The sequence below is a fragment of the Cavia porcellus genome, unplaced genomic scaffold (genome assembly GCF_034190915.1).
Source record: "Cavia porcellus strain 051 isolate PalLab524CR breed Dunkin Hartley unplaced genomic scaffold, mCavPor4.1 scaffold_32, whole genome shotgun sequence".
Lineage (NCBI taxonomy): Eukaryota > Metazoa > Chordata > Mammalia > Rodentia > Caviidae > Cavia > Cavia porcellus.
In genome coordinates, this window is record NW_026947515.1 from 25,528,971 (window position 1) to 25,553,434 (window position 24,464).

General features: G+C 42.4%; 1 protein-coding gene and 1 pseudogene across 1 annotated transcript; one reads left to right on the top strand and one right to left on the bottom strand.

Moving 5' to 3' along the window:
* Positions 1-104: 104 nt before the first annotated feature.
* Vcf1 (VCP nuclear cofactor family member 1) lies at positions 105-20,799 on the top strand. The gene is made up of 3 exons (XM_003464921.5): positions 105-337; positions 5,388-5,487; positions 18,414-20,799. The coding sequence occupies exons 1-3, from the start codon at positions 120-122 to the stop codon at positions 18,642-18,644; spliced, it is 549 nt and encodes a 182-aa protein (XP_003464969.1). The 5' UTR covers positions 105-119; the 3' UTR covers positions 18,645-20,799.
* LOC100726634 (conserved oligomeric Golgi complex subunit 1-like) overlaps positions 20,483-24,464 on the bottom strand; it is a 35,884-nt pseudogene continuing 31,902 nt past the window's right edge.

Genomic DNA, 24,464 nt, shown 5'->3' on the forward strand with positions numbered 1-24,464 from the left:
GCTCCAGGGGCACCTTCTTCTCTGAGCCCGCCTCTTCCTGTGGGCGGGGTTACCGGTCCGCGCGGCGGGCAATGAGTAACTGCGCAAGCGCAAGAGGGTGGTACTACGGCGGGTGTGACATGGGGGGGCGCGGAGGAGACGCCGGAAGTAGCGGTGGTACGGGTCGGAGTAGGGGGTATTCACCGCCCGCCGCGACTACCCGCGCGGCGGCAAGAGCAAAGGCCCGAGGGGGTGGGCGTGGTGGGCACCAGAAAACAAGCCCCTCGTTTCGTTCGCGCGGGGCGGCGCCTCGTCGCTCCTCTCCACCAGCTAAGATGAGCGAGCGCCTCCGCCCCAGGTGAGACAGAAGGGATCCTTTTCCTTCCTGGCCCCTCACCCAGAGGTCTGGGGGATCAGGCCGAGGGCGTGCGCAAAGATGGGCTCCGAGAAGCTTGCGTTCGGGGGCACTCCGTCTTGGCTGCTCTGCGGGCCGAGGCGGAGAGGAGAGGGATGCGACAGTGACGGGGTACCTGGCTCCTGTGGGTGGCCGGAGAAGTGACTTTCCGGCGTCCAGGCCTCCCCTCTTTCTGTCTTTTCTCTCTTTTCTTATTTGGAATGAGGTCTCTGATTCCAGAAGAGAGACCGTGGCCCTGAAGTGTCTCTGCCCTACATTTAGGCGGGTGGGGGGATGGGAGAAATGTCTGCTGTCGAGAGGGATCCCCTAAGGTTCTTGTGAGGGGGCTAGGCGGCAGCTGTTGGCACCCCGGAATCTGGAGGGAGGAGGGTTGGGTTTATTACTGCAGCTGGGAGGGATTAGGATAGGCCAAAAGACTGCCCTGGAAGATTGTGACTCAGAAGGGCAGATAACCAAGGTGGGTTGCGATCCTCTTTCGCACTTTAGCAGTAACAGGCAGGATTCTAAACAGTTTGGTAGCGAGCCGTTTGAGATAGGGTTACATGGCCTGCTGTGCTCATTACCACTTACCGAGCCTTGCCTCAGAGTCTGGGACTTCACTGAGGGCTTAATCCTAACCAATTTAAGAATTCTCCCCCTTGCATGTACCCTTTGCAAGAAGTGGAGAGGGAAAAGTTGGGATATGTTACCTCATAGTGAAAGGGGGGATCCATTTTATTTCAAGTTAGAACGATCTTTCATCGTGGACCACGAAATTACCTGTAGATCACCAAATTAAACTTGCTCAATTTTTTTTTTGATCAGAAAACACATTTAGAGAGATGAATTGATTTACCCAAGTCTTGTCGGTTTCGTTGCTTTCCTTTATTCCATACTAGTAGTTCCTGGCTTAAAATAGACCTTAGGATTGCCTTTCTTATTCCGTTTTACTGTGAATGTAATTGACAACTCTTTCTTTAGGATTCTTCTCAGAAGTTGTTTCAAAGGATTGAAGTTCTCAGAAGCATCTTGAAGTTATTTGGTCCTGTAGTGAAAATTAGGGTCCCCAAACTACATTGAATTATTTCTTGATGTGGGTCATGTAGCAAATAGGGCATAAAGGCTCTATTTGTATAGAAAAGAAGAGTGGACTAAATTTGAAATTATAAGGTGCCTGTGAAAATTATAACTTGGCCTATGGCATTAATGCCAAAAGTGTAATTAACTACTATAGGAGGAAGCATGGAGCAGTAATCTTGCAAATTATTAACAAGATTGTTGAAAGGCTCAAAGTAGGCCAAATTGAAATTATGGCCCAATTACAGACATGACAGCAGAATCTTAAGTATAGTAAGCCTGATGTGACTGTCATTTTTTTTCTTCTCAAATCCAACCTATACTTATGATAGTCTATGTTGTATCTGGTATTTGAAAGTCTTTAAGTATTTCTTAGAACAATTCGTTTTACAGGAAACCTGAATGTGTTTACCCTGATAGTAGATTCTTTTTATCTAGTACATGCGTAGGTAATTTCAACGTGTTTATACTGGTAGCTTTATGCTGAAAGAATTACTGGACAGGCTTTCCTCGTTTCACAGTGTGCTGGACCAGGTCTGCCAACTCTAATGATCTTGCTATCTCCAAGTTGGTTCATGTCTGAGTCTCTTTCTTCAATGTTAAAACGAAAGATTGATGTAAGATAGTTGTTTTTCAGATTGTTCCACAGATTGATGGCTATAGAGGATGGGTGTATAGTGAGGAGTTCATTCTTTTTTTTTTTTTTTTTTTTTTTTTTTAGTATTTTTTTTTTTTTTAACTTTTTTATCGGTACCGGGGATCGAACTCACGACTGCCTGCTTGCAAGGCAGGTGTTTATGCCGCTGAGCTAAATCCCCAGCCCCGAGGAGTTCATTCTTTATGATGGGTTTTTAATTTTTGTATGTGCTAATTTTTTAAAAGTGAGAAAAGAGGAGATAAGGGGAAAATAAGAAAGATCAAGATGTGATATGTAAATGAATTTTTTATAATTTAGCACAGACACATACTAATGAATGGGGGAGGGGTAAAAAGTTTAAAAACCAGTCTTCATGCTATAAGACTGCTTCTCTCCTTAGACTCTAGAAGACAACAGGAAAGTTGAAGAGATGAAATGGTAAAAGTGGTGGGGTTGGCCATCTTACGGAGTGACAGATGCCAATCAAGTATATCTATGTAGTTGACAAGTGGAAAATAATCAATTACAAGGTGCCTGCCAAAATTATAATCTAGTGATGACATTAATGTCAAAAGTATAATCTGACTGTACTGATGAGAGTTGAGCATGAAGCAGTAACCTGGCCAGTCATTAACTAAATTGTTCAAAGCAGAATGTTTCAAGGAGGTAATTTGCTAGGAATCTAGAAGGAGAATAAAGAATTGGTAGAGCTTATTCTTAATCTGTTACCATCCATAGGAGAGGGCCACTTGTGGGCCAAAGAGAGAATGCTGGTTCCTTGAGAAAGTAACTGGATATGAGCCAGGGACACTTTTTGTGACTTTCCCAGAGCTTAGCTGAAATCCACCAAATCAGGCCATCTTTGTTCCTACTGCTTTTTGCCATGCAGCCCCCTTGTCACCCTCTATTATAAATGAGGAAATGGCAAATTTTGGTCAGGCTTCTAAATTTGGTTAAAGTGACTCAGCAGCCCAAAGCATAATCAGCTGTTGGCATGCTGATAAAATTAGAGCTCAAAACCAAGAGCCTGCCATTTGATGAGTTTCTCTTTGTCAGCTGGCTGCCAGGAGGCATTACTTTGCTATAGCAGCACATTCCTGTGTGTAAATTATCTAATCCCATTCGTATGAGTGAGCCGGCTGTGGTGACACATGCCTGTAATCCCAGCCCTGAGGAGATTGAGGCAGGATGACTGTGTTCCAGGCCAGCCTGAACTATAAAGTGAGAGTCTGTCTTAAAAAAGAAAGAAAGAAAGACCATTAGAATGGATGTAGAAGGTTCTTGGTTTACATTTTAAACCGTGCATCCATTTAATGATTGTTAATGCTATACAGCTATTAATCTCCGTAAAAATGTACAAACTATCTAATCTCTGAGGAGGCAGAAATCCTGATCTTATTTTACAAATGACTTGAGTGTTAGAATTAGGTAATCCACTGCTGGTTGGTTAAAGCATCTCCAGAATGACACATTCACTTTTTATCATTCTAAACCTAAACTGGGGTCCATAGTCATTTGGTAAAGTTAGATATATTTTGACTTTGTAAAATGTAGAGAATTGCGCTTAGAGTGATAATTCAAAGTTTCTACAATATCCAGATTTCAATTTAAAACTTTACAAGTCAGGAACTATCATAGACCAACTATGGTAATCCACAACTATCGTCTTAGCACTCTGGACGCTAAGGATGTAGGATTATAAATTCAAGGCCAATCTGGACTACATAACAAAACAACAACAAAAATGTCTCTACACACATAGGTGGTTTGTGCTATATTGAGCCTGTACTCCAACTTTACTTTCCAAAAGCTGTTTCCCTCACTAGCCTTTTGTTTTATAACTATAGAACTTTGGAAAGAATTTTTTTTATATAGGGGATCAAACTTGTGACTTGCACGTGCCAATCAGGTGCTTATGCCACTGAGCTAAATCCTCAGCCCCATAACTATAAAACTTTGAAACTAACAGATGCAGTACTTTGATTTGTATGGATGGACCTCTAGCCAGTGATACCCGGTGGAACTTTCTGCAGTGAAGAGGGCTTTCGTGTTCCATGCTGTGCAGTGCAGGAGCTATTTGTGGCCCCGCTGCACTGGAAATGCAGTTATGACCTAGGAGCTGGATTTTTAATTTAATTTTAATGTACTTAACTTTAAATAACCATGTGATCAGTGGCTCTCATTACTAGACGTACAGTTCCAGGCAACTTCATTTTATCTAGTTTCTGTTTCCTAACTGGGTTTTTTGGAGACAGGAGGGTCTTCCGCTGTCTTGTTCAGTCTACGCTTGAACTTACTACATAGCCTAGGCTGGCTTGAATTTACAAAGATCCTCCTGCATCGGCCTTCTGAGTGCTAAGAGTATAGGCACGTACCATCATGCCTGGCTTTCCTAATAAGGTTTAGAAATTCTGTAGATACTTAGCTGGGTATGGTAGTATACATGCTTGTAAACCCAGCGCTCTGGGTGCTAAGGTAGAAGGATCACAGGAGACCTACCTGGGCTACATAGTGAGACCCTGTCTTAAAAAAAAGCTACAGATTAAAGACTACCACAAACCTTTGATGTTGTCATGTGGCAAAGAGCTTTAGCACAAATAGGCAAGGCAGTGACCCATCTCTTAGATGTCATACAAAAGGAGGTAAAAGTGAGGTCAGGTAATTTGGCATTGGAAAGAGAACCTTAACTGACTTAAAAGCTTAGGTGTTAATGTCTTGTTCTTTATTTCTTGTAGACATTTGAAGTTGTCAAGGTTTTCTTTAGAAATTAGTCTTACTAATTTAAGCTTGACCTTACTGCCACTGTCATATGTTTTTAGTCTTACTGCCCAGGGATGGTATAGTTACAGCTTTTACTCTAGCAGAGTTTCATAGTAAATTAATTTTTTTTCAGGCAAGAGGACAAATTTATATGTTGTCATGATTTATAATAGGAATCTAGGGAAGGGAGAGGAATGGGAAAAAAAGCTAGATACATTATTCAGATATGAATTCTCTATGATGAATGTGATCGTTATGTACACATAAAATGTACCAAAAAATAAAATAAGAGTTATCAAGGTGCCAGGGCCTGCCTGGCAAGTGCGAGGTCATGAGTTCCATCCCCGGTACCAAAAAAAAAAAAGTGATTGGGCACGGTGATACAAACCTGCAGTTGCGGCTCTCAGGAGGCTCAGTGAGAAGGATCACCACAAGTTCAAGGCCAGCCTGGACTACGTAGCAACACCATGTCTCAAAATATATGTACGAGTCTAAAGATCAATCGTTGGATGGTTTTTAGCTTTTGTGTTTTAATTTCAGGAAAAGGAGGAGGAACGGCAATGAGGAAGATAACCATCTCCCCCCGCAGAACAAACGGAGTAGTAGAAACCCTGTCTTCCAGGACTCCTGGGACACGGAGGTAAGAGATATACATGGTCCCACACTTGGTGGTTCCACTGCTCGAGCTGAATAACCTGCTTTCCACTGTGGGATTAAACATATTTATTCAAAAAATGAAAGTAATGTTACTTGATGCAATGATTCCAGCCCGTTTGTAAACTGAATTGTGGTCCTTTTAAGGACCCGTTTCCAGCAGAGCAGTATGTGCTTATGTATATTCTCACGCATACACTCTCCTTTGTAGAAGTTTCATGGACCTTGGAAGCCCATTTTTGAACCCCTATTTTAATGTTAGCAACCAACTTTTTTTTCATTAGTGGAAGTTGGCAGTGTATAATTACGCTCATCTTGGGGAATTGGTCCATGTCTGCTACCGTTTCTGGTTCTCTAAAAGAGTGCTGTACTGGGCAGAAAATGTCTGTGTAATTAGAAGGCTGCTCTATGGTGGGGAAAAGGAGCTAATGTTAAAGTGATGCTACTGTTACGCACCTAAAAATTTTGACCCTTGACCTTCGTCGCCATAGCGGAAAAATACCCAGGGAGAAAGATTCTTAAGCCACAGCCTCATTCATACCTGCAGCAGAATTCTTACACTGAAATCAACTGTGCTTCAGTTAGTTCCCAGTAATAGGATTTGATATATATCTCGTCTTATTTTTAAACCAGAAATCTCAAGTCATTTCCCTAAAGGGAGAAAGTCAGTTACTCTTATTTAGGTAACAAGAACAACCAATGCACAAGGCCTTCTATGTGGAGAAGTTTCTATAGCTGATTTGATTTGATTTGATTTTCTGTCTTTTTGAGAGAGTTTCACTATGCAGTTCAGGCTGGCCTTGAACTCACTTTGTATCTCAGGCTGGCCTTGATCACGGCAATCCTCCTGCCTCAGCCTCCTGAGTGCTGAGATTATAGGCATGTACCACCATGCCTGGCTTCCATACCTTTTGTTTAATGTGATAGGTAATTAGGGAATCTCAGAGAGGAAAGAAAATCAAAGACTGGAAGTTGCCATGAACATCTTATGGTAAAACTGTGTAACAGTAATGAAATTTCCATTACTCCTTTTTTTTTGGTCTTTTTTTTTTTTGTCTTTTTGAGACAGGGTCTCGCTATGCAGTTCAGGCTGGCCTTGAGCTCACTTTGTAGCCCAGGCTGGTCTCGAACTCACAACGATCTTCCCACCTCAGCCTCCCTAGTGCTGGGATTACAGGTGTGAGCCACCACGCCCAGCTTGATTTCCATTACTCTTCAGGGGGACTGTGCATTAGAAGAGTGTGCACTTGCTTTCGTGGTATCAACATCAGTGTTTCTTTCCTTGAATCTATGTAAATCCTGTATAATGTTCATATTGATTCAAAGGAGTAGTAGGCCTTTTTGTAGTAAGCTTTTTATCCTTCTGAGTGATGGTTGTCATGCCTGAGAAGGGGAATAGAAATTACCATCTTTCACATTTTTTAAATAAACACTTTTGTTTTCTTAAAGTAAGCCAAACATACCTTAGTTCTAGGTTTTTGTTTTAATTGTTGTATAGAAAAATGATCTTTACATAGTTTCTAAAATCTGTGCATTTGGCCTCACGGACCAAAACAGTCTTGTCATTCAACTTCTCAGGTCATTTTATTTTTTTCCTACTTACCCAAAGAAATTGAGCTGTTCTGCTTCTCTGTCATCGTTAGTCTGAACCGCAGACTAGATGACCTCCATTTTAATTTAAGCTTAATATGGTTGTCATTATCTAAACTCACTGGTAAGTCATTTAATGGGATGTTGTAATCAATAGCTTCTGCCTTGCTTCAAAGCAAATCATTTACTGGTGTTGTGCTGAGCTGTGCTCCCCAGTGGGCGTACTAGCAAGTAGTGGGGATGTCAGAACTGGAGAGCTGGAGAAGCAAAGGGAAAAGGGAGGGTTAACCCCGAAAGACTGGATTTTCTTTATTGGAATGTTTCTTTTTCTTGAGATACAGGGTGTGCAGAGGAATGGAACCTGGGGCCACTGCAAGTAGACAGGGGCTCTGTACAGTACACCTGTGCTGTGTCTCTAGCCCTAGAACAGAGTATGTTTGTAGACAAAAACATGTCAGAGGCCCTTGTTTCCTATCGGACACTTATAATCTAAAAGAGAAAATAAAAGGTTATTTATTTATATAGCAAAATGCTTTATTAACTAATGAAAATATTATGTTTTAATTCTAAGATAGAGTCAGCAGTATAAATTTTCTGTGAACTTTTTTGTAACTTGAACTTTCATTTTTGAAGAGAACTTATTTGAATTCTAAGAGAACTTTTTTGTCCTAAATTTAATATTATATATATTGGCAATTACTGGGAAGTAGGATATAAGGAGTTTGGTTTATGTTAAAGTATTAAATTAGGTTACAGGGAATTTGCAGTTACTTTTCGAAGTTGGAGATAGTTTGCACTTTTTCTTGGGCTGAAGAATGATTTCCCAGCTGTTGTGTACAGAGAAGCTTTAATTTATTGATGCAAATTATACCTTATATTAGTAAGAGCTATGCTCATTTTTTTTTTTTTTTTTTTTTTGAGATGGTCTACTGTGTAGTTCAGGCTGTGCTTGAACTGAAGGAGATCCTCCTGCCTCAGGTTCCTGAGTGCTGGGATGACAAGCATGGTCCATCATTGCCTGGCCCAGAGAAGCTTTAATTTATATTCTTTTTTTTTTTTTTTTTTAAATGTACTGGGGAGTAAACCCGGGGCCTCATGCATAAAAAGTAAACACTGTCACTGACAGAGCTGTATCCCCAACTCTTTTTAAATTTGATTTTTTTTTTTTTTTTTGTACTGGGAATGGAATTCAGGGCCTCTTGCTTGCCAGGCAAGTAATGTGCTGCTGAGCTATATGCCCCGAGCCCCTAATACTTGATTTTGAGACAGGGTCCTGCTGTGTTAACCAAGATGGCCTTAGTCAGGAATCCTCCTGAGCAGCTGGGAACACTGGCCTATAGCACCATGCTTGATTTCTTCTATTTTAGTAGGAAAAGAAATTGTTCTGCGTCTTAGATGGAAAAATCTGGGTGTAGTAAACAAAATCACTTGTCAAAAGATATACCAGCCATGGAAGAAAGCTGGGCCTGGAATGTGGCTGTTGAGTCACCTGCTGCTGGCTCTGGTATGCATTTTCTCATGGGAGAAAGAACACCTGTCCGGAAAGACTGCTAAATATACCCAGGAGCAGCTAGGTACAGCTAGATAGGAGCAGAAGAGTATTTCCCTTCACTTTAGCTGGGGAATATTTTTCCCATAGAATGAATGTATGGTATCAGCTTTTGAAAAGCTGTTTTAAATTGTTTTGGTGCTGTGGTTAGCTCTGAGACAGGGTCTCGCTGTGTATGTAGCTTAGGTTGGCCTTAAACTCATGGCAACCCTCTTACCCTCAGCCTCTTCAGCAGGGATTGTAGGTGTGCACCACCACACCTAGCAATTTTAAAATTATAGCAAGAAAAAGCAAATTGTTTTATCATACATTCCGATTGGTACTTCAAAACTTGAATTTTAAATCCAGTGATTTAAGTTCAATAATTTATTAGGGCACTTTTTTTTTGTTTTTTTCACACAGGGTCTTGCTATGTAGCCCAGACCGGTAGGCTCAAATTCATGGAGATCTCCTCTCAGCCTCCCAACTGCTGGGATTATAGGTGTGCACTACCACACCTGCTGAGAGCAATCTGTTTCCTTTTAATTGAGATATAATTTAGTAGTGCAGGATTTACCCTCTAACCCGAACCCACCACAAAGCTTTCTAGACTGTGATGTCAGTTAACGCCTACATTAGCTGTGTAAGATGAGAAGTGATTGATCCACTGGTGTCTTTCTTTTAGGTCCTATATGAAGGTAAAAGTATGTCTTCCCTTGGGCAGTTACTTGACTGGGTGGAAACTGGCGAGGTTTAACCTCCTTGTTATGTAGGGCTGGCTCTCCTTTTCCTGGAGCAGGAGCCATGCATGCTCTTTGTCTTCAGTGTTACACAGAGTTGCCCTGTGCATCTGGCTTGTGGTGCTTAGGGATGTGCCTTATGGAAAGTACTTCTGGGGGCTGGAGATTTAGCTCAGCGGCATAAGCGCCTGCCTTGCCTTGGTCGTGAGTTCAATCCCTGGTACCGCCAAAAAAAAAAAAAAAAAAAAAAAAAAGAAAGTACTTCTGCTGCAGTAAATAGAAGCAGTTCCTTTTTAAAATGGACCTGAAGTTTTCACCTTACCTTTAATGTAGCTTTCTGACACCTTTCTGATTTTTTTTCAGAGCACTGTGAAGTGACATGAACTAGAGTAAGGGTATAGAGATAAGGTGGAATAGGACAGCCTGTGCCTTTTTCTGTGCCTCTGGTAGAAAGGGAAATTCTGAATGTTATAATACAGTACTTAATCTAAAGAGTATTCTTAGTGTGTGTGGAGAGGCATGACCAGAAAAACAAACCACACACAAATATATGTGTATATATATATAAAACCAGGGACCCATGTGTTCTTAAAATTAGGATTCTGTCAATCCATTTGTTTTAACTGAGAAGACTTAATTAGAGGAATTTAGAGGACAGTGGACTGGCCTAATTTTTAAAAATGGTATTTCAAAGTCGAACATGGTGCCAGGAGGCAGGAGGATTGCTGGGTGTTCCAGGCCAGCTTGGGTGGCATAGTGAGTTCAAGGCCTATCTGCCTCTTCCAAAAGATATTTTAAGATTCTTAAATTTTGTCTATTCTCATTTTTAATCCATGTTAGTATAGTAGGTATAACCTAAGGGATAGAAGTATTCTGGCCAAATTTCTTTTAGGAGCAACTAGGGCTTTGTGTGTGTGTGTGTGTGTGTGTGTGTGTGTGTGTGTGTGTGTGTTGCTGGAAATTGAACCTAAAGCCTTGTACCTGCGAGTCAAGTGCTGTGGCACTAAGCCCCATCCCTAAGCACCCTTTAAAGATTTTGTTTTGAAACAGTGTTTATTGAGTTGCCCAGGCTGTCTTCAAATGTGGGAACTTCCTCCCAAGTAGCTCCCAGGGTTAATATCTGAAATGTAACTTCTGGAATAAGCCACCCAGAATGGAGAGGCAGTCAGTCCTGTGGAATTTGCACTGTACATCTTAGGAAACGTTGCTCATAGTAGCAGGCCTTGAAATGTGAGGAACACGTGGCTTTGGCCTGACAGCAAATCATGGCATCTCTAGCAGGTTCCTGGTGAAAGTACTTTCATTAACATTTATCATTAAGCACTAAACATACACACATGCACATTTTTTCCTCCAGGAAGCAGTTACTTTTGTTGGCTCATGAAATTTAAACAAAACAAAGTGATAGAAAACAGAATATTTAGCTAGAGTGTTTAAAATACAGTATGTGCTAACTTTACTTTTTAAAGGTGAAGGTACAGAAAGGGCGTTATTTATTCATGGAGACAGAACAGTTGTCACCTGCATTTTCTCTTGCTTCTTTACAAAGTGGTTTAGTTAACCCCTGAATGAATGTGGAACTGTAGTATCTCAGCAGTGTTAGCAGACCTGGAGCTATGTGAGATTACTGGGCACTTACATATTATTTTGCACATTAGATGCTCTAATAGACTTGTATAGAAACATCTCTCACATTTAGTCCAGATCCTGCAGCAGCCTTAGGATGAAAACTTTATTTAGACCCCAGAGATGATTTATACTACGAGTGAAATTTTTCTGTTTTTTGCAGCTTAGCTTATTTAAATTAAAAACACCAGTGAATGGGGAGATGGAGGTAAAGGGAAACTGGGGTTTGAAAAAAGATAAAAATTTAACTGTGCTGGTCTGATTTTGCAATTGAGGAGGAACTACATAACTCTGCATACATAATAAAGGCACTCATGTTCTGATTCTATTTTTGTGAAACAGACTACAGCAATTAATATTCCTTCCTGGGCAGTTTTCTAAAGGTTACTCATACAAATAGTGTTTAGAGTCATTTGGTTTCTGCCACACATGGGTTATCTCTTAAACTGCCTTCATATCCAGGAAAATAAAAGGAGGCCTAGCGGGGGCACCAGGAAGTTCTTTGTCTCTGGTGAAGAATGTGAACCTGCGGACTGAGAAAGTGAACTTGAATTGTCCTGTGCTGGACTTTACAACTTGCGTATGTCTTTCTGTCTGCCAAGGAGAATGGGACGTCCCTCTGCGTTGCTGCTGTACATTCTCTGCAGGCAGGCCTCCTCTAGTATTTCTTCCTTCAGATTCTTTAGTTTATCTCCTCAGACTCTTAGCCGCTGCTACTTTCACTGGCCTACTAATGCACTTTCCTCTCCCCTTCCTCACCAAGCTGCTCTTATTTTTCCCTCAGTTTCTCTCTCTCCCTTCATCGCCGGCCTTCTTTGCCTCTGTGGGTTCTTCTCAGAGGCCTTTTCTCTCAGCCTTGCTTCCTCCTCCCAAGGCTCACCAGGTTCTTTTCTCTCAGCAGATATTTACTAGATACCTGCTGCTCACCACACTGTGTTGTGGCTCCCCAGATCATGTGTTTTTCTCTGTATCAGCCCCCCTCCTGAGACCCCAGCCACACCATACTTTTTTTTTAAACCAGCTTTTACTCTCCAAACGCTTTTTCCTGCATTTGTTCTTGTTCTTCCACTTCGCCATCTCCTGCCTGTTGAAACTCCACCTCGTCTCCCGAGGCCCAGAAGGGACCCCTTCATTAAAGAGCTTCTCGGTGTTCAGCAGCATGTGTCTCAGGGTTCCTGTCACTGCAGTAGTCACAGACTGGCTATCAGTGCTGCATTGCCACCACTCTGATAAACGCAGTAGACATTTGTGGATTGCCATTGCAGCCCGATGGGAAGTACCTCCTTGTGCATGGTAAGCACACAGACATTTGTGTGGATAGCAGTTGGACACGAGAACAGCTTGTGCTCTGGTGCTTGACAGGCATGGACATGAGGGCCCTAGCACACACGGTCTAGACAGAAGCCCACAGGTGATTCCAGAATGAACTGCATCAGGAGTTTTCTTTTCTGTCTGCTTTAGGTGTCAGAAGCTACAAGGATGTGATGGTACACTTTGGTTATTGCCTATTATGAATACGGAACTTTCCCTTTTCATATACATCTTCCAAACAGGATACCTGGTACTGGGACTTGAAACCAGGGCTCATGCATGCTATGCAAATACTCTACTACTAGACTGTGCCCCCAACCTCAAAGCAGGGCACTGGTAGTTCCATTCGTACATTGTGTGGAGAGGTTCGTGGCCACAGTCTTCATCAGTTTAATTTTGTTTTGCTTGGATTCATGGATTCATAGAGGATGACCTTATTTGACTAGTAATACAAATTTATCATGAATGAACAGTTCAGAGAAGAGACCGTGAGCTTGTCACTGTCAATTTGGATAAATTGTTGGATGGGCCTTTATAAGGAATCAGAATCATGAGCATACGATTTTGTTTGTTTTCAAAGGAGGTTTCTTTATGTCGATGAGGCTGGGCTCCTTCTTCAACTTTGGAATGTTGGGATTACAGATATGCACCATCAGACACATTTTAAGATTTTTAGTTGATAGGTTGTTCTCAATCCCAAAGTGTCTGGATTTTCTTTTCTCTTTTTGGTAAGAGAATTTGTTAACTTTTCAGGAAAAGGTCTTGACCGGCGCAGCTCCCCAATGAGACAGGAGACGCTCTTGTGGGCGACAGTTAACTGCTGCTTTATTCACGCGGGCTCTGGTTTATATATTTGGCCGTGACCAATCACAGGCTGCCACGAGGAAGCAGGGCGGGAATGGGACGCAGGCTCTGGCTACTATATCCAGCTGTGGCCAATCAGGAGTTGCCACAGAGTACGGAGTGAGCACTAAGTGCGCACGGGTTGGCTAATTTAAAGAGGGACGTAGCGCATTGCGGAAGCTGGCGTGGTCCTTAGTCCCGGGTGGGGTATGGTATGTTGAGCGCCTGCACCCAACAAGGTCTAACAAGGTAAATGCTTCTCTCTGTACTAGCAGTTTCAACTTTTAGAATGAAGCACTGTTGAATAGTGACTTCCCTCCTGCATTAAGTGTCACCAAATCAAGGAAATGTGATTGTATTTTTCTTTAACTTTGGTTTTAGAGGACAGAAGCAATTTTACTTCTTTGTATATCTGTTAAATTTTTTTTTATTTTAAAGATAATAAAATCCAACAAATCAAAACAGAAAAACACCAATCAAAACAAAGCAGCAAAATTGGTACAGAACTTCAAAGCAGGATACTAGGAAAACAGTAGCTACCATAGTGTATCTTATTATTTTCACAATAGTTGTCCATTCCATCAGGTGTAACAAAATCAAACCAGTCAAAACAGAACACTGAACAAAACAAAACAGTCAAAACAATAAGACACAAGGAAGTCCCCCATATTTGCTACACTGCATACGTCATTCTCCCAATAGATGCTCAGACCACTGGCCACAGGCCTGCAAAATCAACCAAACAATACAAGCATTTAGTGGCTTTTTGTACCTTAGTTGGTATCAACATCAGTTCAGCCTGTCCTCCAAACTAGCTGGTTGCCTGCGGCAAAGGTGGGGGAGTTTGATTCTCAGCTGTACACCTGTAGGCTCACAGAAGGCCTGTCTGACTTTTTTCTTCCTGGACCCTGCTTACTGGAAAGGCTGGCTAGTTGGCTTCTGTTAGGTCCTCCCAGTCCCAGCATGGCCGATTCTCAGGAGGCGCTGACTTTTCCTTGTGTAGCTTCTTTGTATGGCTTAAGGTACTGTTGGAGACTAAAATTTCAGTTTTTATGCTTTTAAAGTAGAAAGTCCTTCCTTTATCCCAGAAAAGAGACCATTTGATGGCCAACATTGTTTAGATTGATTGTAGTAAAACTTTTTTGACCCTGCTCATAGAAATTTGTGACCTGGGACATAACAAATGTGTATGTCAATCACTGAAGAAAGGCTTGACAGGGTGGTTGTCCTTAATGTGTTGTACTGTTTATTTTTATTATGCTACCCACCAATGAGTTTTACCCTGACTTCAAAAGTCCTGGTCTACCTATAGATTGTGAGGTTTCCAAAGCCTCCCCAGTAGTGAGAAGCCCAACCTGAATTGACAGAGAACAACTAGTGTCTTTGAAAGAGATGGATTATTCTTAACTTTGAGGACAGGAGTTAAGACTTTATATGCATTAAGGTAACACATTGATCCAGGCCCTGCTTAGACTTTCTGTTAGCTCAATACTCAGGACCACAATTGGAGCAACTTTAGATTTTTGTTTCAGTTTGTTTTGAAACAGGGTCGTCGCACTACATCGGACTGGCCTTGAACTCACTATGTAGCCCATGCTGACCTCAAACTCAGTGCTCCTTCTGCCTTAGCTTCCCAAGTACTGGGATTACATGTCATTTTAGATGTTTTTGTTTTTATCCGAAATGTGTGTTCTGGGATGGTTTCCCACACATCCCAAATTAGTGTGCTTTGAGTGCCACTTCCTCCACCATCTCTCTGAAAGCCTTGCCTTTTCTTCTGTAGGCCGCAACTAGTGTGCCAGGCTAACTCCTGGTGGCTTTCTAGCGTTTAAGCCTTTTACATCCACGCGGTAGGAGCTGGGGCTCTGCACTGGGCATTCGCATTTGGTCCTCTCTTGCAGACAGGGAAGAAGGGGACCCTTAATGAGAGATATGTTCTTCTGGGGAATTTGTCACTGCTGAGAAGCTAAACATTAAGTGGATAAAAGAGGCAAAATAGATCTGAAACCTTCCCAGCAGGCAATAAATATGTTTGTTTATTTATTTATTTATTTTGCTCAATCTGAAAGTAGAAAAATTGAAGGCCTTACCTACCTCTGTAGTCGCATTCTTTAGTTTACCTACTTATGATTAATTTTTTCCTCAAAAAAAATTTTTAGGAGCCTTAAAAAATAACAAAAATAAAATAAAAGATCAAAATTTGAAACATTTTGCCATCTATATCGTTCCAGACTATTTTTGGTATACACATTACCTTAAAGAAAGGCACTTTAAAAAGCAGCTGAGACATGCTATACATACTATTTAGTATAAACTATATACGATGTTACAGACCTCTGTCTTAAAATATGTTGTTAATGGATGAGTAGAGTTTGTGATATGATTATATTATAATTTATCCATTTTCTATTAGATGTTTAGGTTGTTGCTAGTTAGCTTTTATAAAGCTACACTAAACATGTTTATATCATTACAAAGTTGATTATAGGATTTTAAAAATGAACCAGAAATTGCACGTATTTTTACCCTTTTAAAAATATTGCTATACAGAAATCTTCTCTGTTTAAAAAATATTTACCTGTTCTCCATACTGTCACCTTTACTTTCATAGTGTGAACTATATATAATTTGAGATGAGAATTGATCTAGTTCCTGCCCTAATTTTCAGATAATACCTCTAATAAAAAACATTTAACAGACTAAGAAGAAACAAAGCATTCTTTGTGGTGGGTTTCTGATCCATTTTCATTACCTGCTAGTTAAATATTCATGACTTTAAGATAGATGGCCATTCTAGACAGTTATACTAGGTTAGGAGAGGCCTTTGTAGCAAAGTTTTTTTTTTCTTTTTGAATTAATCTTTGTTTTATTCTTTTGATTTTTTTGAGACAGAGTCACTGTGTACCCCAGGCTGGTCTTGAACTTACAGAGATCCTTTTGCCTCAGCCTCCTGAATGGGATTACAGGCATACTACCATAGCTGGCTCTTTTTAAATTGTCTATTTCTTAACACTTTAAGTAAACTGAATTGCAGCTAACCCTGGCCTTTGAATTCATTTTCCCTATTATACTATTTTTTACATAGAAAATTCTTTTTTTAAAATCTTTTTTTTTTTCTTTATTTTTTTCCGGTACCCGGGATTGAACTCACAACTGCCTGCTTGCAAGGCAGGTGCTTATGCTGCTGAGCTAAATCCCCAGCCCCTAGAAATTTCTTGACTGCAGTTATCTTCTACCTGTAAGCAGTGGAGTATGTGCAGTGTTAAGTAGCTCCAAATGTTTTTAATAACAGTATATGAAAGCCACACTGAAAAGAGTTGGGTAGAAAAATAAGTAGTTACAGTTCTTTCATTCTAACGTAACTACTGTCTTTCGTTTTTTAGTCTTACATGTGTGGGTCTTTTTTTAGCCCAGGCTAGTCTCAAACTCAACAATGATCCTCCTACTTCAGTCTCTTGAGTGCTGGGATTACAGACATATGCCACCATGCCTGGCTCATGTGTAGACTTTATATTATTATAAGCAGATATCTGAAAACCAAAGTCTTTATTTAAAAAGAACATAAATTTTGGATGTATGGACAAGGGACAAGTTTTTTAAAAATTACATACTAGATCATTATTGTAATTTTAATTTTCTCATATATTCTTTCCAGTATTATATTGCATTATAGAGAAAAGGACTGCTATTTAAATGCAGTATTAACATTTTAAAAATGTTTAATTGTGAAATGGGTCAGTAGTGTTATCTTCTGCCTCTAGAATCATAATATTGGAGACAGGAATTTCCGAGAATGACTTGATTAGGGACAGTAAGTTTCTGAACAGTAATTTTATCAGGATGACTAAAAAGGACCAGGCATGGTGTGCATACCTGTAATTCCAGCACTCAGGAGGCTGAGACAGGAGGGTCAAATTTAAAACCATCATGGGCTACATACATAGCATGACCCTGTCTCGAAAAAAGGGGTAATTAGAACACCAAATCATCTTAGTTATGTGGAAGAAAACAGGAGGTACACTCATACACACACATATACTAAATTGCAAGTGTTGACATAACTTTCTAAGAAATATGTATATTCTGCTTTGAGTAGTTACAGAACACCTTTATGTGTCCAGGATGAGATGATCACAAACTTAGCATGAAGTTCTAGTCTCTCCCTTTGTTGGGGAGGGGGTCTTTTTTGAGACACATTTCACTATACAGTTTAGGTTGACCTTGCACTCACCTTGTAGCCCAGGCTGGTTTATAACTCTGATCCTTCTGCCACAGCCTCCAGAGTGCTGGGATTACAGGTGTGTGCCACTACGCCTGGCCATAAATTTTTAGTTTCTAATCTTGTTACCAGAACCCATCTTATTTGTGTTGGGAGATCTTTTTTTTTTTTTTTTTCTTTTAATACCATGTCACTTTTCCCTAGAGATGAGTACTTCTTTCTTTGGTTATTGGAGAGTATTGGGATGGATAGTAATAGCAGGTAGAGAGAGGTGTAAAGGAATTAAGATGTAGTTATTATTTATTTACTTTTTTTGTGATACTGGGGAATGAACCCAGGATCTTTCCACTGAGCTGCATGCCCCAACCTGTTATTATTTTGAGATAGAGTGTAAGTCATTAATTTGCCCAAGCTAGGTTCCAACTTGGGGATTTGGGATTCTAAACATTTGCCACCACACCCAGCTGAGATGGATTGATGTTCTCCAAAAAACAAATTCTGGGATGACTTTGGAGGAGACACTCCTGGAAGATGACCCCATTGTATCTTAAAGAGTTTGTATTAAGGTTTGTTCCAGAAGGTGCAATAGGGTTCATTTTCAGGGAATATCTTTTCTAGAATCATGCTAAAACCTGCTCCAAGCTAAAAATTTTTTTTTCTTCTTTTTTTTTTTTTTTTTTTTGCTACCAGAGATCAAACTTAAGACTGCACGCTTGCAAAGCAGGTGTTCATGCTGCTGAGCTAAATCCTAGGCCCAGCTTACTTTTGAGGAAGCACAGTAGTTGAAGGATGTGTACTTGGAAGGCCTGCTTATATCCAGATACACCACTTCTTACTGTATTGCAGGGTTAATCTACCCCACGTAGCAAGACAGCTGTGCGGGTAGAATGCAGGAGCATAGATGAATGTGTCTTCTAACCTGTGAGGCCCAGAGTCCATGCTTGTGCCAGTAGCTGAACGAGTAGAAGACTCTTACTACATGTTAAGCACAGGTAAGGTAGGGGTATGCAGCAAGACAAGCTGATGATGATCTTTGCTTTTCCTTTTCCTTTCAGTCTTCGAGCAGTGACAGTGGCGGGAGCAGCAGCAGCAGCACCAGCATCCACAGCCCAGACCGGGCCAGTGGGCCAGAGAGTGGCTTAAGCCAGGTCATCCCCAGATCCAGCCCCAACACCCCACAGCCCGAGCAGTCTGCACTGTGCCAAGGCCCTTACTACCACATCAACCAGACCCTGAAGGAGGCCCACTTTCACAGCCTACAGCACCGAGGACGGCCTCTGACATGATGCACCAGAAGTTTCTTGCCTTCTGTGAAGGGACAGTGCTGTGCAGATTTGATACTTCAACTTACAGTTTGTTTTGAAAAATTGCACACAAAAACCCTGCCTGTTGACTTTTCAGTCTATTTGAAATAACAAGTTAACAGGCAATTGTTTACTTGTGGTTCTGCTGCACTATTGCAATTTCAAAGGGGCTTTGAAGCAATTTTTTATAGGATTCTTTCAAGGGAGATTATCAAATCCATGTCAAGGTAGTAGTAGTAGGAAATTTCATCTGTGTGTCATATCCATAGTGTGTCCAATTCAGACTAATTCCCCAATCTGTCGATTAGAAGTTCTACTTTGTGTAAAAGGGTCTTTTAAAAATGCAGGATCTTCAGTTTTAATTCAGTAAACTAGTGAAGAGTATTCCATGAAAAAAAAAGTTTTTCCCAAAAGATAGGAAGCTTGATTCAGTCTTGCACTGAAACTAATTGCCATACTACCTCTTAGTATATGGGCCTCCTATGGGAAGTACGCTGTCTGTTTTATCAGAACAATCAGATCCAATTTACTGTGGAAGTGAAGCACCCTCGCTACTGAAGGTCTGCTCTCTGTTATATATTTGTACTTCCAGGGGGACTGTCCTTCAGACTCTTGTATAGCCAGATAACTTCTGTATCACTTTTCCTGCAGAGTCTGCACCTCAGACCGCATTAGAAAATACTGCACAGTTCTGCAAGTCAAGGAATGTGTGACAACTTTTTGTCTTGCTTACAAGCTTGTTACTTGTACCCATAGCTCATGTGATCTCACATCATTCCATCTGGCAGTGTCAATAGCTGAGGCATAGATGTGTGCTGCTGATAAAGCAAGCATAAGCTAGCTGAACTGCTGTCCAAAGTGACCAACAATGAAAATACTGGGTGAGGAGTAACTTTGTTTAAAGTCCCCCTTGACAGGACTAGGGAATGAGATGGTTTAGGAAGAAAGGAGGAGAGGCACCTTCCAGGGAAATACTAGTCCAGTAGTATTTATTTAGAGAGATGGGCATGCTCCTGTGTTATTTTGTCATACTTGAGAGCCAGCTGAGTTTGAATAATGAAGGTGCAGATGTTTCGTCTTCCTCACTGGCGAGCTGTCTGGCACCAGTGAAGAGGGAGCCGGGCTGCGCAGGGTCACCTGCTCTGCAGAGTGCAAGGGGGCCAACCTGCCACAGGATGTAGAGGAAGTGCCTTAGAGTCCACCTGAAGCCTCTGCCTGCTCCCCTTCCCTTGCCCTGCACTGCAGTCCATGCCCCTCCAGTTGGAAGCCACACAGACACACAGCAGGGCTGAGACAGCTGGATGGCTCTGCTAAGAGGACTTTGCTCTTTCAAGGTTGGAAAGGATGTGGGGGACAGCACGGGGTTTTAGTATCTGACAGAACTCAAATCTCGAGAAGGAAAACCAATCCAGGAAGAGAGTAACCCTATGTACCTGCTTTCCACAGTCTGTTCCTCTAATAGGGATAGAATTTAAAGGCCAGTAGCAGAATGTGGAAACCAGTGTTATGGGGAAAAGTTACAACACAGGCCATGCTTAAGGAGTGTGGATTTTTGGCAAAGAGCTTTTTATCTTTTTAATTCTTTACTGTCTCCCAGATTCAAAAACCAGATGTTTGACAAGAACTTTGGATCTTAATGGGTTTGATAGCAGGGAATATGGAACGGACATGTTGCTAATATTTTGTCTAACAATTCAACAACTGAATGCTGTGACAAGCTGAGCTCTCAAACACATGTATACCACACAGAAACCCAGGAGGACTCCTTCAGGCTCAACGGATGGCATCCTACTGAAACAAGATGTGTATCAACAAGAAAATGTAAAAACAGGAAGCAAGCATTTATTTTCCATGCAACTAAAAACTAAGGAAGATGGAACCATCAGCAGAACAAAAGGATTTTCTCCAAATTGGTGCAACTGTTATGCTGAGTTGGCAATGCTGTCTCTTGCTGTACTTAATGCAAGAAACCATCTTCATCCTGCTTGCACATTTTCTACAGCCTTCTGCCTGGGATGTGTTTCTACTATAAGGCTCTTGGTAGTGTCAACGGGCATATGTTAAATCTTCCTTTGGTTCAAGCTAGTAAAACCTTGTATTTCTCTATTGCACCACCATTAAAAGCAGCATTAGTGCATTTTGTCATTTGGTTCTTTCTCAGTTATTTGACATGGAGCTGACTGGGGTGCAATGGGACAGGATTGCACTTTCTGGGCACTAACCTGGGCTTTTGTTTTGACACCTCTGCCGGTTGACTTAGCCTTCTGCATGCTTGTCATGCTCAGTGGAGGCAAGCCAAACCTCCAAGGGGAGCAGAGGGATTTCAGGGGCATGAAGGAGCAATCTTGGGGCCCAGTGAGAGTTTTTAGGACCTGACTTGAGGCTAGTGACAGTATGCTGGGGCTTCCTGGGAGTTGAACTTAACTGCTCCAGAGCGTGAACTGGTTCTCTGTACCAGTAAGCAATCCAAACAACCGATGTAGAAGAGTGAGCAGAGGAAAATGCAGGATTTCACTGTTCAGGGCAAACAAGCAGGTCTTTAAGTGCGAACATCACTACTTTATCTCTAACCTTTGTTCGGAGTGTGTTAATACTTCAGAATTACCTTATGCCACTGCCCCCGATGGAAATCTCACGTGCTTTCTTTCTGAGGTTTGTGTGAAACTGTTAATCGTAACCTATAGTTTTAAGAGGCTGGGTCACAGGCACCCCAGGAATTTTGTCTCGTCCTCTTTCAGTCTTTGGAACTCTGCTCAATTACTTGTGTACTGTATTTGTTCAAGTACTGCATCTCTTCTGGGCCCCCCAAAGTGGTCTCTTCCCAGTGCAGACAGACACTCCCTACTCGTGAGGAAACTGCCCTTTTCACATTTTGCACTGGGGCTTTCTGTAGATTGGCGCTAGGCATTATGGTCCTGTCTCAAAATGCTGGTCAGTGCCAGGAGGCCACAGCTCCAGGGGAGCCCTGCAGTCACTTGGGAAACAACCCACCGTCCCAGTGGACATCCCGGAGTACTAACTGCTGAGCAGGTCTGTCATGTAATGTGGGCCTCTGGCACACTGAGGGTGTTCGGAGGCAACTTACGGAAGTCTGCTGCACCAGGAGATGGAGGTTGCTCTGAGGAACGTGTGAACACATCTAGGTCAAAGGGGTCGATGAGAGCTTCCAAGTGCTCAGCCATTTTCTCACTCTTAGAAAAGTTGTACCATCATGGTTTTCCAGGGTTTTTTCGGCGGTGGTGGGGTGGGGAGGGGGTATGTATTGGGAATCAACTCAGCACCTTGTTCTTGTTAGGGAGGCACTGTGACACTGAGCTAAACACCGATTTTCCAGGTTTTTTAAAGGATGACAATTTTACATATTTTTTACTTAAAAAAGTTCTCAAGTAGATTTGATATCTAAGGCAAAACCATTCCTTTCTGCTCTGTTTCTAGAAGCACTGAGATCTTAAATCACAAGCCAGACCTCCAGAGGAATGAAGTTCTGCCTACTTTGCTTGACATGAAATGCACCCAGCACTACACTTCTGAGGGGGTCAGGTCCCAGCAAACCACTGTAAATTGAAAGCACTGTAAACTGGAACTGACCACCACAGCCAAGTACCAGCGCCTGCTCAGAGGGTACGTGGCTTCTCTTTGTGACTACAGGGCTGTTCTGGAGCCGTGGCCTCTGGATGCTGACCAACATTTTGAGAGAGGATCATAATGCATAGCGCGAGCCCAGGAAAAGCCTCAGTTCCCACATGTGAATGGCAATTCTGAATGCTTGCTGTTTTCCCACCAAATGACTGAAAAAAAAAATGAAAACAGCCCCTAAGAGCAGGGAGTGTCTGTCTGCACTGGGAAGAGACCTTGCTGAGAGGTGAGAAGAGCCCAGCAGAGAGGCAGCACCTGCAGTCCAGCTTGCCGTGACCACTCTTCATCTCTTGCTTGCTACTGAGGACAATGCAGAGGTAGTGCAGGTCATAGAGGAGCTGCAGCGCCCAATTCTGGGTCAGTGGGAATGCGCCTTCCTTCTGCAAGTGAGTCCCCAGCCCAGGGACACATGGCTCATTACGTGGCACAGTGACTAACTGCGTGTTCTGACTGGGCTACACCTTGGTGTTTCCCAGGCAGGGTTAATCTCACAACCACAGTGTGCACTAGCAGCTGGGTCGGAAGGCTAAAAACCTAAGAGCAGAGCATTCAGGGAGACCCTGCCCTTAATCAAACAGGCCTCACGGCTGCTGTAGGTGTCATTTCTGCAAACCAGGGCTTCGTGCGTGAAGGAGGCATATGGTGAGGAACCCTGGCAGAGCAGAACTCACTGACTTTGTTCCCCCGTCAGGACTGCTCCTGTCTTTCACATGTGTCTAATGCAGTGGGAAGCAGAGGCTGGGGGACACAGACTTTCCCCTACTCCTGCCTGTGCCACAGCTGTGCTGAGCAGCTGCCCTCCTAACGGGCACCCCTGCTGAGGATGAGTGCGGAGATCTCCATGTTAGCTGGGAGGAACCAGCTGAAGACTTCATCTACTGGGCACACAGAAGGAAATGCAAGGTTAATCATTTGCCCAAAGTCTGCAGTGAGCAGGTGGCAGCGCCAGGGCTGTGAGCCGGGCCTCCATTCTCTGAAAGCCACCATCTGGCTCACTTGTCCTGAACCTCCTCCTTCAGGGAGACTAGTATGCCCCAAGAGAATGGGTGTGAGCCACAGAGCTGCAGGAGCCTTTACAGGACCGGATGCCTGGGCTGCGTGACACTTAACACTCCAGACCTTTGACGTGAACTGCCAGCAGCACCCAAGAAAAACAGAAGCCTTTGTTTGTTACTAGGGCGGGGGGGGGAAATCAAACACCCACCTTCTGCTTTCCTTCTGAAAGTTTCTCATAGGCAGAGACTACTTGAACCATGCCGTTTTTCAGCATCCCCTAGAGTCTCAGCTTTGGCAAGGTGTGGCTTCCAACCCGATTTCTTGGCTTAAGTTAAACAGGAAGAACTGTACATACCAGAATGGCTAAAAGAACAAAAGTATGTCACGTTGCCAATTTATACCAATTAAATGACACATAGCAAAGGTGGGCCCATTAACCATTTCAAGGTACATATGCTAGGATCTTCAGTTCTCTGCTGAAGCATCTCCCAGACAGGAAGCCTCTGTGAACTTCTCCCTTCTGTGGTCTGAGGTTCACCAGGCTATACACCTTACTAAATGAAGGACTACCTCATGCGTGACAAATGGAGAGTGCAGTGATTACGATGTTTACATTGAAGAAGTACACTGTCTGGCTGTGTCAGTAAGTTGCCCGGTCTGTGTCTGAAGTTATGACTGTCCTGCCTCAGCCTCTGAGACTGCTGGGATCAGAGGCAAGTAACAAAATACCTTGCAAGAGACCTTTCATTTCTACCTTGTCATCTGATTTATACTTCAGAATTCAAGACTGCACAGAAGTTCTGGACACAAAGACTAAGCCTGAGCTTTCATGGAGTGGCCGCTACTGGCTACCTGGGTTTCATTTGCCACACTGACCCCGGCAGCATCAGAAGGCAGGTCAATAGGACTCTCGTGCCCGAGGAAGAGAGACATGTTCTGCGTGAAGAGAATGTGCTGATTTGGTGTGGAACTCCTGGTGCTGTTCTCAAGTTCCTGCAGAGCTGAGCTCTTTGGAGCTACAGGAGATGAATGTGAAGCCTTCCTGTGTCATCTGAAAGAGAAGGAACGGAGAATTCTCATCCTTATTTTTAATGAAATTTCAAAACAATAGTACCAAATGGTAAGTTCCTGCAACATTCAGAAAATCTTAATGGTGTGGTAGAGAATCAA

Bases quoted from the DNA above. Each gene is read 5' to 3' on its own strand.
- Vcf1 (XM_003464921.5), top strand. From the start codon at position 120: ATGGGGGGGCGCGGAGGAGACGCCGGAAGTAGCGGTGGTACGGGTCGG. The intron at 338-5,387 runs GTGAGACAGAAG...TTTTAATTTCAG, and splicing joins AGCGAGCGCCTCCGCCCCAG to GAAAAGGAGGAGGAACGGCA. The intron at 5,488-18,413 runs GTAAGAGATATA...TTTTCCTTTCAG, and splicing joins AGGACTCCTGGGACACGGAG to TCTTCGAGCAGTGACAGTGG.